The sequence below is a fragment of the Panicum hallii genome, chromosome 5 (assembly GCF_002211085.1).
Source record: "Panicum hallii strain FIL2 chromosome 5, PHallii_v3.1, whole genome shotgun sequence".
Lineage (NCBI taxonomy): Eukaryota > Viridiplantae > Streptophyta > Magnoliopsida > Poales > Poaceae > Panicum > Panicum hallii.
Genome location: NC_038046.1, coordinates 13390148 through 13403109, shown reverse-complemented (window position 1 = coordinate 13403109; position 12962 = coordinate 13390148). Strand labels below are relative to the sequence as shown.

At 42.9% G+C, this 12962-nt stretch overlaps 1 protein-coding gene across 1 annotated transcript; it reads right to left on the bottom strand.

The window, feature by feature from the left end:
* Window positions 1-587: 587 nt before the first annotated feature.
* LOC112895124 (plastidial pyruvate kinase 2) lies at window positions 588-7004 on the bottom strand. The gene is made up of 12 exons (XM_025963004.1): window positions 6688-7004; window positions 5648-5935; window positions 5259-5424; window positions 4507-4641; window positions 4316-4426; window positions 4145-4233; window positions 3865-3927; window positions 3422-3597; window positions 2679-2781; window positions 2460-2608; window positions 1449-1557; window positions 588-1078 (listed from the first exon to the last, which is right to left on the bottom strand). The coding sequence occupies exons 1-12, from the start codon at window positions 6937-6939 to the stop codon at window positions 971-973; spliced, it is 1749 nt and encodes a 582-aa protein (XP_025818789.1). The 5' UTR covers window positions 6940-7004; the 3' UTR covers window positions 588-970.
* Between the last annotated feature and the right edge of the window lie 5958 nt (window positions 7005-12962).

Genomic DNA, 12962 nt, shown 5'->3' with positions numbered 1-12962 from the left:
TATAACAGGAGCCCCTCCCCTAACGTAATTTCCTTCCTTTTCCATTTTTCTTTTCCTTTGCCTAACTCCAGCTGGTGATTAAGTTTTCCTTTGCCTAGCTCCAGCCAGTGATTAAGTTTGTTCCTGAATTTTTTCTTCCAAGCTAGATATTAAGTTTGCTTCCAAAATATTTTGTTCTAATTTTTTTCTGCAAAAATTATTTTTAAGAACTTTGTCTACCAAGTTCGATCTTAAATTTTTACTTTCAAATTTTTTGTTTCTGAATTTTTGTTCCTGAAATTTTTTCTCCCAAAATTTGTTTTTAAATTTTATTTTCCAAATTTTTTTGTCCTAAAATTTTGTTCCATATTTTTTTGAAGTTTCACCGAAAGTTTGTTTGAAAAATTTTCCCAAACTTTTTTTCTCAATTTTTTATAATTTTTTTGTTTCTAAGCTTTTATTTAATTTTTCTCTATCTACAATTTTTGTCTTTGCGATTTGATCAAACTTTGTATTTATAAATGTTTGTATGTAATTTTTGTGTATAGAGTTTCTTATCAAAACAGAAAAAGAAAAGGGATACATGAATGAAAACTAGACACGGACGGTGGTTCCGGTCGGAAATCCAACGCTCCGACCGTAAATTAGATAGCCCCCAAGGAAACCCTTCTCATAGACATACGGGGCAGATTGTATTACAACAAGAAGCCTACGGTGTTCCCAAGCTACAGTTAGAACTGGACGACAAAAGGATGGGCCATCCGCCATTTTACATGGAAGGAAAACTGTCGCGCACAACAAATGACAAAAGAATCAAGAATCACAGGAGCAGCTCTCACTACATACCCTGGACGCAAGCTAACCAAGCTAATGGAAAACTAGCACTACCTGCGTGGTATTATTATTATAACCAGGCCTTCGACTTTGCCAGAAGACAACAATTTCTTGGTTGGTGCCCCTGACAATTGGAATACAACAATGCGTTTCCGCATCAAACCTTCCTGACCTGAATGTTGTGTGTGGATTGTGATCTCCAGATTGGTTGTTTGCCACTTTGAACCAGTGCAACCTCCTCGCCGTCCTTAACCATACCATGTTTCTGTAAACAAGGCCATCATATTAGGAGGTCTATCTTCCATCCTTGTGGTTAAATAAACGGTGTAAAAATATCAAAGGTGAAGTAATGCCTCAGATGTGGCCATGTTGTATATCAAAGGTGCCAATGCCATGCATTGTTGGCCCATGTTGCAGCTGTAGGTAAACCTACTTTAAAGTTTAACAATGCTAAGTTCACCTATGAGACTGTTCTAGATGTCAATATGTTATGTGCAACTGTTGCTAACATAATGATAATGAATGCGTATCATGAGGATATCTGATTAAACCTGTCCTTAATCATATAACAAAAAAAATTAAACTGGTGACAAAAAGAACTACAAAAGATGTCAATATGTCATATAAGTCATTACCAGCAAATAAGACAAAGCATCACCAAATGTCTTCTCAGCATCATCAGAAAAATCCATTAGAACTGGACATACACCTTGGTACAAAGCCAATCGTTGTCTCACTCTCTCCCTATAAATAGACCAGCAACAATTATTTGCTAGATATGCAAGGATTGTAAATGAAAAAACTGACTAAAGGTGAAAACATAAACCAAACGAACTAATCTCAGGCGACCTGTTTCAGAACAGCTGCCCCTGTGCAACAGCAGTATATCACTCTTTTCCTACGAAATGCTAATAGTGGATAGTTCACTGTTAAACTACAGATTTCTCACAACAATTTCATAAGAAACTCAACTTCCAGCATCATCAAATGTCTCCTTTCCTAAATATGTATCAGCATAACATGGCCCGATGAAGCGTTTTGGGTGTCTACTCTCCATACTTAGTATACATCCAATTGTAGAGGGGCTATACATAGATGGGTTCCAGGCTTTCCAAGCCCACTCGATAATGAATCACAAAGGCCAATATCTAGTGTTCATTTTCTATAGGCTCCAAGAGTCCGTAAAGTCTTGAAATGTCAGTGTACTATTTTGGTTTTCTATAATTCATATCTTGCATGTGAACCACAAATTACATACATAATTTCAAATGGGTACTTGATTTCATCAGTCATAACTGAAACAACACTAACTAGCACATGCCACACATTAAATTGTAAAGGTTGTCCCAAAGGTTATTAACAAATAATTGGGTCGGACAAGGCAGCCTAATTGATTCATGTTTCACAATTATGACATATTACAAGAAAAAAGAAATAAACAGATAATTACCAACATTAATTCTGCTCAAATATTTAACAGAATCTCTTCAATAGGCCATCATCAGTACAATTAGATAAAACATGCCCTTGGAGACATTTTACTGACGAGTCATGATCATGGGACATGATCACGGGATATAAAAATAGGACAGTAGCAATTTGTATTGTAGGCTGCACCCTTATGAACAAAAGAATAGAAAACTTACTCATCTGTAAAGGCAAAAATAGTGCCAGAGGGACGGTAGTGACTAAGCAGGATAGCCATAAATCCTGTCCTGGTGAAAACCACTATTGATGTTCCAAGAGTATTTGACATCATTGTTGCATGATATGCGAACATTTCACTCATGTGGTTCTACAGATTGAGGCGTGGTTAGAAAATGGAAGCTGCTAATCAGCATGACGGAGAAAGAATGGTGTCAGACCTTGAAAACCTGACCAAGGTCAGCAGGTGTTTCCCCACCAGGAAGGGTTGCTTCAGTTCTCAGGGCAACTGTGTGCATGACCTTAACAGCTTTCAAGGGAAATCTGTCAAAAACCATAAGCTTAGTTTTATATCTACTCTTATATTCAAGATAAATCAGGGTATGGAAATAAGACTTGCAAATATATATATACACAAACCAAGAAGAAAAGGCCACAGCTTTCAAGCCAAAACTAGAGATAGCCTTTATCTATATGAATCTATATGCTTGCAACAATATTGTTCAAGTAGCTATATAATACCTAAGTTATTTATTTGAATAATAGAATGACATTAAGAGTTCAGATTTGATATACTGAGAACACAGTTAAACAGCATATCCCATATTTTGTAGAAGTAAACAAAAGGGGCAAGCAACTCCCATATCCCATATTCTGTAGAAGTAAACAAAAGGAGAAAGCAACTCCATCAGTAACAGTATCTTTTTTTTATCTTTTGTATTTATTCACACTGTCAGTTGTGATAGCATCTAGAACTTTTGAAGAATGCAATAGCCAGATAACATGATATAGCAGCGTGGAAGTATTAGAAAAACAGCTAATTGTTCATGGCACACACAAAATAAAATAACGATACACTATAACACTAGTAACATTAGGAAAATATGGAGACATGTTTGGTCATATAATTAGCTAATAAGACCAATAGAAAATATCTTGTTAAGAAAAAGCAAAACACACGTACTTTCCATGTGCTGTTTCTCCAGAAAGCATAACTGCATCAGCACCCTCTCGAACAGCTATAGCAATGTCTGAAACTTCTGCCCGGGTGGGAGTTGGATGAACAATCATACTTTCCAGCATATTAGTAGCAACAATAACAGCCTTTCCCATGCTCCTGCACATTCTAATAATTTCTTCCTGCATGAAGGAACATGGCATTTGAGGAAGATATAAATGTCAGTCACCTTTTTAGGACAAAAAGGAGATAATTTTATTGATTACTTATGAGTAAGAACTAGGCACGGCGGCTTTCAAATGGGACTGTAACATATAGGCTGCATTGCCATGTATACACATGTATACACAAGTAATACAAAGTAATCCAAACAGCTGGACAGGCATATACATGTTCATTTAGGTTTTCTGTGCAATAGCTTATGAGAGACATGATCAATGACATCGTACCTGCAACAGCGGCACCTCCTCAATAGGCAGTTCAGCTCCCAGGTCACCCCTGGCAACCATAGCCTACAGTGTTCAATACTAAATTAGTTCCCTCGAAATGTCAATTGAGAACTTTCAGTGGTGAATCAATAGGTTAAGCCCTCAAAACTAAAATCAGAACGATGAATAGATAAGAGGAATATTCATGATTTCCCATACAGCTCAAGACCATCCATGCAAAGATATAAATCTTTTGATGGCATTTCACTAAACCCAAGTATAATTATGATCAGTTCCTTACCCCATCAGACGCTGTGATAATTGAATGTAGGTTAGGAATGGAGTCTGCACTTTCGATTTTCACAATTACATGTATGTCGGCATTGCAGCCTGAAAATAGAATAAAATGAGCTCAATAAATTATGGAACAAGTGCATGATATGATTGTTTGTAAAGTAGGATTGATAATTACTTCTCAGATAATCCTTCAGTTCATGGACAACTTGAGCATCTTTCACAAAAGAAACAGCATAGTAATCAACCTGGTTGTCCACACCAAACTTAATATCATCCCAATCCTTGTCTGCATGTTTGAAACAGGTGTGTGAAACAAGAATATATACATTAGATGCAGTAGACAAAGAAAATATTGTCAAATATTACCAGTTATTGATGGCAAGGTTGCACTCTTTCCACGAACATTCAGGTGGCGCCTAGATTTAAGTTCACCTCCATCAATAACTTCACATTTCACAGAATCTTCAGTTTTTGACTTGACCAAAAATGACATCATTCCTCCTGAAAATTTAAAACACATGATTCAATAAGAACATGAAGAATAATCACTAAAAACCAAAAGATACATTAGACAAGAGTTAACACTGAACAGGATGTCCATGTTAGACAGGTATCTGACACCCAACATGATTGAAGAGCTAGACAATTATGCAGAACTAAGCCAGAAGAAAGTTAGTGTTCGTGAATTTCATATCAGAAAATTTGTAGTACTGACACTAGCGAAGTACACCAATACCCTGACAATTTCTTACGTACAGATTACAGTCAAGCATGTCTTGAACACTGGATTAGAACATTTAGACACATTTGATGAAGAGTTTGTGCAAGTAAAGATCCAAATGCTCTAGGGAAGAACCACATCATGTATAAGTGGAGAAAGTAAAAAGAATATCATTATGATGAACAAAACTAGGAAAGTTTACTGCTATTGTTGACACAAGTTGACAAGTCCAGCCATAAAAAAATTTAGTGCTGGAACTAATTTAGATAAGGTGTTTTTTTTTTGGTATTCAGATATCAAAGATGATGTGTGCAATCATGTGGCACTCAGCCAAATGAAAAAAAGAAAAGAGAGACAAAATATAGAATACTAGATAAGGAAGATAATATCAGCATACCATCTACAAGGAGCATGTCACCCACTTCAACGTCGTTAACAAAGTCATCGTAGTTCACGCTAACACATGTATCAGTCCCAACACCCCTTTTAATTGTAAACGTGAATTCTTGGCCACTTTCCAGAAATATCGGCTGAGGCAAATCTCCACTTCGAACTTCTGGACCCTGATTTGTAAATCAAGGCAACATATGAGAAATTAAATGCAGAATAAGAAAGATTCAATTCTCAGGGGCATGAAAGACTAATAGTAAGAACTAAGAATACTGCAGAACAGCAGCTTCTTCTTTTTTCCCTTTATTGAAACCAAAGGAAAGCAGTTTCTAAGGAGGGGAACTATCTCTCTTTTTTGTGATTTAGTGTCGACGCCATGAAAGAGGTAATACCAACCTTCGTGTCAAGCATAATAGCAATCACATTGTCTGCATGTGATGCATTATATTCCTTCACCAGATCAATAACTTTCTGGTGTGATGCATGGTCTCCATGTGACATATTAAGCCGGGCCACATTCATGCCAGTCTCAGCGAGTTTCCATATCATCTCTCTGGTGTTTGTTGAGGGACCGATGGTGCACACTATCTTTGTCTTGCGCCTCACATTTGGTTTAGACCACACACCATTTGCTGTAGTTGCAAGTTGCTGGATAGCCTTAAGGTGCTGGAAGTCTGCTTCTTCCTGTCAAAATAAATATATTATTGGTATTGAAGTTTGAAATTTAAAACCATAAGGTATTAAGGTGGCATTCCCAAGATACATCACCGCAAATCTATGCGCTTCCTTTCTTGGTGGAAGAGGGTTCCACAACTAATTTAACAGGGGTGTCAATGCCATTTTGGTAAACAGTAAATAAAAAACTACAAGCAAGTACTCCCTCCGTTCCAAATTGCAGGTCATTTTAGCAAATTTAGATACACTAGATTTGTCAAAACGACCTACAATTTGGAACGGAGGGAGTAATAGGTTGCAACAAATCACAAAGGCAAATGGCCAAGTTTGCAGGGTCGCACCATTATTTACACTCCACCCATCCTGCGTTCATGTTACTCAACGAAACAAACGGACAAAACAACCTCAGTTCCGCAGGAATGCATGGAACATGGAATGGCGAAAGGAAAATACACGCCAAAGCCTAATTCCTTTCATCCGCTTGTATATAATGATATGAAGTGATGACGACATCCCCCGGACGATTCCGCCCTCCAAATTTCGCCGTCGCAAGCACGAAAGCGACCTCGAATCCAATTTCACAGTCAGGGAAAGCCAATTTTCACGCCCAACCGGCTCGACAGTAACTCGCAACATCGAAATCCCATCCCCATCCCAATTCCACCCACATAAGCGTGACTCCCTGGCCAGCCCCCCACCAGCGCGGCACAACTGCACAGGCCAATAATCAATGAGTACGAGGAGGCGGAGGTGCGCGCTACCTTGACGGCCGCGTCGTCGTCGGGCGACACCGGCAGCACCTCGGCCTCGGTGCGCGGGGCGCGGCTTATCACGGACACCGCCTGCAACCCGCGGCGGGCCCTCGCGGCCGCGGCGCGGCCCCACCTCTCCCTGGACGCGCACGCCCCGAGCTGCAGCCTCGGCGACGGCCGCAGCCCGTCCGCCCCAGATCCGCCGCACGGAGGCCTGGCCGCCGCCGCGGCGCCCGACGCTGCCACCACCTGCGCCGCCATACTCGAGTCTGGGCGAGAGATTTGGAATTGGTAGCAGGGAGGAGGCGGGCGGTCGGATGGGGTGGTGCGCGCCTCCGCGGTTGCTGGGGGTGGTGGGTTTAAGGAAGGACGAGGCTGGCTGGATGACTGCTGCTGATGCGGCGGCTTTGTTTGTATCGAACGCGGGTGGGGCAGGGTGCGGCTGAGCTGGCGGCGTCGCTCGTCCGCGCTCCGCTGCCGCACACGAACGGGGCGCGCTACTACCTTGGAGTCTCCGCCGTGGCTTTTGGCTCGGGATTCGGAATATGCGGCGCCCCCCGTTCTGTTGGGTCCACCGTCCGGTCACGAGGCGGGGGCGTGACTTCGGATTCGGAAGCGCCGGGCCTCGGCAGCTTGCGAACAGCGGCGGGTGATGGTTGGCACGAACGAGAGGCATGGCGAACGATGTCAGGGTGTGTTTTGGATTTACGCTCTGGTCAGTGCGACAGGTAAATGCAATGAGAAGTTGAGAACTAGCGCGCCCCATCATTGGTTCAAGGTGATGTTAGCGAAAGGGAAATCAAGATTTATTTTTGCTGGCGGCGGCGACGGCGACGGCGATATGGCTGCTGGTGCAGTAGCTGTACGTCGACACGGCGCGAGAAGTCAGCTTCAGAGACCACGTGGTGTGCTAGTACGCGCTTCGGCAAAACATGTGCCATGACCTCGCTCTCTCCCCCGGCTCCCCGCCTCTCGCTGTGTCTAACACGTTTCCGCAAGTAGATAGTATAAATCAACGAACGATCGCAGATGTAGTCGTGCAACGGCGATCGTGGTGCGTGCAAGTCCTCGGTGGGAGATGGAACACGCAGCCATGGGCGGCGGCGGGTTTGATTCTTCGCCGGAGCGAGGTACGGTGGTGTGCACCAGTACCGGCTCCATTGTATTTCTTCCGTTCCGTCGTGCGAGAAGAGAAACAAAAACGTGGCCCGATTGAAGAAGACTGGCCGTTCAACCGCATCACCGACCTAAGAGGAATTTTACCCGTTCAAAGTTTTATGTTACCACCTCGCATCATCGTGAGGGTTGGCTACGTTGCAATGTACTAGCGCTTTTTTTTTAACCAATCGAGGTGGAATTCATTAACTCGACGCAAAGTATACCATCATCAACAATAAAAGGCGCCACTATATCTGGAGTGTGCCTAATCCAGGCATGGGATAAAAACTCCTTACAAGCACTGTGCAGCAATGTACTAATTCGGCGGGCGCGACTACTCACGACAACAATGTATGATGTACCTGCAGGTTGTTGTCCATCGACACCAACAACAACAATGTTCTCTTCAAAAAAAAACCCACCAACAACTGTATTACACGCATGACGGATGTGTGTCATGTAAAATCGATGGGGTGCGATGGAGAGCTCGAAATTTTACAATCTTGTCGCATTATGGGTTATCACGAGTGCTTTCGGCACGTTGCCATTCTACAATTATCGGCACGCGCGCAAGCGTAGAGGTTGAAGTGCGCCCTGGGCAGTGGTCGACTGCTAGCGGTGCCGGCAAGAGTCGGGCAGCCGGTATAGATTTGTAAAATTTTTAAATAGATATTTATTTTTACTAAAAATGAAATAAGAATAAAAGGCAAAATAGGCGTTTTGCTTTCTTAACTTTAAGCCGAGAGTCAACTTCATCTCTTTAACTTTTAGATTGGCTAATATAGTCTCTCGACTTTCATTTTTGTTCAAACTCATCCTCATGCTGATATTGTACTCCATAATAATATAAGATTTATGCAAAAAGTTCTCTTTACTCTTAGCTCCTTCCCCTTCTAAATTTATTTAAGAGTTGAACATCACAAGTGTTTAATTTGGAACATAGAATTTTATTTACCCATACATCGTATTGTATTACGAACGCCATGGAGAATAAAACTAAAGCTACTTATTGCATAGCTAAGTAGCACCATATAAAATATTGTGGAAAGTTGAGCGAACAGTGGCACGAACAATGGAAATTGAGGAAGGAAAAAAGAAACCAAGGGTAAAAGGAACTTTTTGCATTTATCTCATATTATTATGGAGTATAATATCAGCATAAGGATGTCAGACCCGGGCACACGGGACTGCCTGTCCGTGTTTTATTGCCATGCCCACCGAGGGATACCCCCGAGGTGGTGAGTTTGTAGGGTGTCGCCGAGATCAGGAACTCGAAGGTACAAAACAACGCAAGGTTTTAGACAGGTTCGAGCCGCTGAGAGTGAAATACTGTGTGGTTTGGATTGCCTTTAATTATGATTCTCCCCAAGGGGGTCCCTGTCCGCCCTTATATAATCTGGGGGGATAGGTTTGCATGGAACTACTAGTCGGGTACAAGCCCAAGAGTCCTTCCCGAGTACTTCTTAGGTAGTCTCCTACCGTGTCTGACTAGTCTAACCACTTTACAAGTAATCCTACAGTTTTACGAGTAGTGACAACAGATGTGCGGCGTGGGGCATGTCCCATCCCGTATCCTAGGTGAACTTTGCCACGTGGGCAGTCCCGTGTGCCCGGATCTGACAAGCCTCCGATCTCTTCGTAACCAAGTAGTGCAGGCATCCTAGTACTTATGAGAGCGTCTTCGAGTTCTCCCAAACTCCATCATGAAGGTGTCCTGTGAGTACTTTTCTATCTGCATCGAGGCTGTGAGGTGCTCATGTCCCGAGTAGTTGTCCAGTCTTCTTTATATAGGGTGCGATTAAATTCGCACTCCATATGGAATAGCCCCCGAGCCTTAGGTTGATTAGTAGAATCGGGTTGAGAGTCAATTTAATCATGAGTCTTCTATCCTTATCTTCCGGCAAATTTGAAAAATAAATCGCTGATGACATGTATCCCGCAGCCCCCGAGCCTTGAATCCAAATCCCAAAAATTTTGAAATTAAGCATCCAAAGAATCGTAGCATGCAATATATGACAACAAAGATATGATGGTGAACATGAGCAAATTGGTGTAGTAAATTTAAAAATCTCTTTTTTCAGAATGAGTTTCCTGAAAAAATGGTGAAACAAACAACATTCCCAACAACACCCAAAATTACCTCGCAAACCTCTCTTTGTGCCCTGAGCCGATGACTAAATAAGTTCTCTGGGTAATAAATTGAAAACCCCTTATGTCGGAATAAAATCCCAGAAATAATGGTTAACCATCGTCTATCCAAGAAAGATCTTAAAAAAAATCTCTTGAATCGAGTATTGTCAAGTAGATGTACAACATCCAGCATGTAAGCATGAAAGCTATCTCTTGAGGCACGCTAAGTGCCTTGTCACGTCAAGCGCCCGAGCCAAGAGCATCAAGTAATCAAAGCAGAAAGGTGGCGCTAGCCTCCGAGCCCAACCGTAGCAAGTAGCCGCTAGTGGATGAGCAGTTGATGAAGCCATCTAGTCGGAATCAATCCCGACTAGGATTGTAGTCAAGACAAATAGTCGAACAGGTGTGGAACCAGTCGTAAACAATTAAAATTCTTGTCATGGGAGCAAGGCCCCTGCAATAACATAATGCGCAAGTCGAAAACAACTAATATGTTACTAGAAATAAGGGAGTATGTTACTAGAAATAAGGGAGTAAGGCCCCTTCATTAAACGTGCATATGATACTGGTCGTAAACCAGTAAGACGGAATTGTACCGGAAGTATTAGCACAAAAGGCCCTTGAGAGACCCAAAAGACTAGTCATACTCTAGTAATTAGGCACTTGGAGTATAGGAGCGAGGCCCCTTCAGTAAACTTACGCGTTGTACCAGTTGTAAACCGATAAAACAGAGTAGTATCGGTAGTATCAACCTCTAGATACCAATAGAAGATGTCCCCAGTCGTTTCAAGGATGAAACCAACGTAAATGTTCAATATTCCATGAATTTGGTACCTCCTGGCCATCCAGGTACTGCAAGCAATAAGATCGAGGGCCTGTAACCTTGTGCACAATGAAAGATCTTTCTCATTGAGAGTTAAGCTTGTGAAGCCCGGTATCATCCTGGATTCGTCGAAGAATCTTATCTCCAACATTGAAAGAACGTCGTTAAATATTCCTGTCGTGGTAACGACGAACTCCTTATAGGTAGCGGGCCGACTACATCAATGCATTGCATCGGATTTCCTCAGTTGAATCAAGTTCAAGATATCTTGCACTATCAGCCTTGCCTTCTTAAAATATTTCCAGTCATGGAGATTTCCACATCACGTCAGCTGGTAATATAGCTTCAGACCCATATACGAGAAAGAAAGGTGACTGGCCTGTGGCTTTACTTGGTTGTGTGCGAAGCCCCCAGACTACCGATGAGATCTCATTGATCCACTTGCCGCCCTTTTTGCTGCTCTCGTCATAAAGTTTTTTTCAGTCCATCAAGAATCAAGCCATTGGCGTGCTCAACCTGACCATTGGCCCGTGGATGAGACACCGAAACATATTTGACTTCAATAGAGTTGCGTTCACAGAAATCTCAGAACTGATGCAAGTAAAAGTTGGATCCCAAATCCATGATGATGGTGTTGAAGAAGCCAAAGCGGTATAAGATATCATAGATGAAAGTAACCACTCGATCAGCAGTGAGTGTTGCGATTGGTTTGTACTCGATCTGATTTGTAAATTTATTGATGGCCACCAACACGTGTGTGAAACCTCTTGGCGTAGTTGTGAAGGGTCCAATCATGTCCTAGCCCTAGCATGCAAACGGCCATGAAGGTGGTATGGTGATAAGTTTATGGGCCGGAACATGAGGTTGTTTACCAAAAAACTGGCAGTTGGTGCACCGACGAACAAGTGTTTCGACATCTGCCAAAGTAGTCGGCAAGTAGAAATAAAATCGAAACACCTTGCCGACTAGTGTGCGAGAAGCAGCGTGGTTCCCGCACACGCCTTCCTGAATCTCTTAAAGTATTTCTTTGCCTTCCCCCGTGTTGACACACTTCATGAGTATGCCTTATGCTGATCCACACTTGTACAGATTGCCCCCAAATAGAACATATCCTTTTCTGCGCCGTAAAATGCAAGTAGCTTCAGCACTTTTTGGGTCGACGCCGGGTGGTAATTTGTGCTCCTGGATGTAGTCGATGAAGGCCACCCTCCAGTCGACCTCGGTCATGATGAAGTTCCAGCCCTGAGAACTTTTTCTCGAGCTTGCGTATTTTCATGACGTAGACGTCCATGGTGTCTTTGTTGATGTCCCACTCCTTATTGACTTGTTGAACCACCAGTGAGGAGTCGACATAGATGAGTAGTCGCTTGATGCCAGGGAGATTGCCAGCGTAGCCCGTGCAACAATGCCTCGTACTTTGCCTCGTTGTTGGAGACCTCAAACAATATTTGAAACACATACTTGATCTGTTCTCCTCTCGGGCTGATGAAAAATACTTCCGCACCACCACCACCGAACTTGAGTGAACCGTCAAAGTACATGACCCAATGGTCCAGCTGGTTGGTTGGGGCTTCCACTTGGTTTTCTCGCCACTCCGCCATGAAATCAACTAGTACTTGCGACTTGATGGCTGTCCGGGGCTTGAAGTCGAGTGTAAAGGCTCCCAGCTCCACCGTCCACTTGGAGATGCGCCTAGTAGCATCCCGATTGTGGAGGATATCTGCCAATGGAAAGTTAGAAACCACCAGGATATTGTATGCATCGAAGTAGTGGTGAAGCTTCCTTGAAGTGATGAGTATACCGTAAAGAATTTTTTGAATCATTGGGTAACGAACCTTGGATTCAGAGAGGACTTGACTGATGAAGTAAACTGGTCGCTGCACCCCAAAGTTGTGGCCTTCTTCTTGTCGTTCCACCATGATTGCCGTGCTGACGACGTGAGTAGTCGCGGCGGTGTAGAGCAGCAGGTTCTCACCTGGTTGGGGAGCCGTCAGGATAGGTGGTGACTGCAAGTGATGTTTGAGATCTTGTAGCACCTGGTTTGCCTCCTCGGTCTACTTGAACTTGTCGTGGCACTTGAGTAACTTGAAGAAGGGTAGTCCCCTTTCTCCAAGTTGGGAGATGAAGCGGTTCAAAGCTGCCATGCAGCCAGTGAGCTTCTCGACGTCCTTGA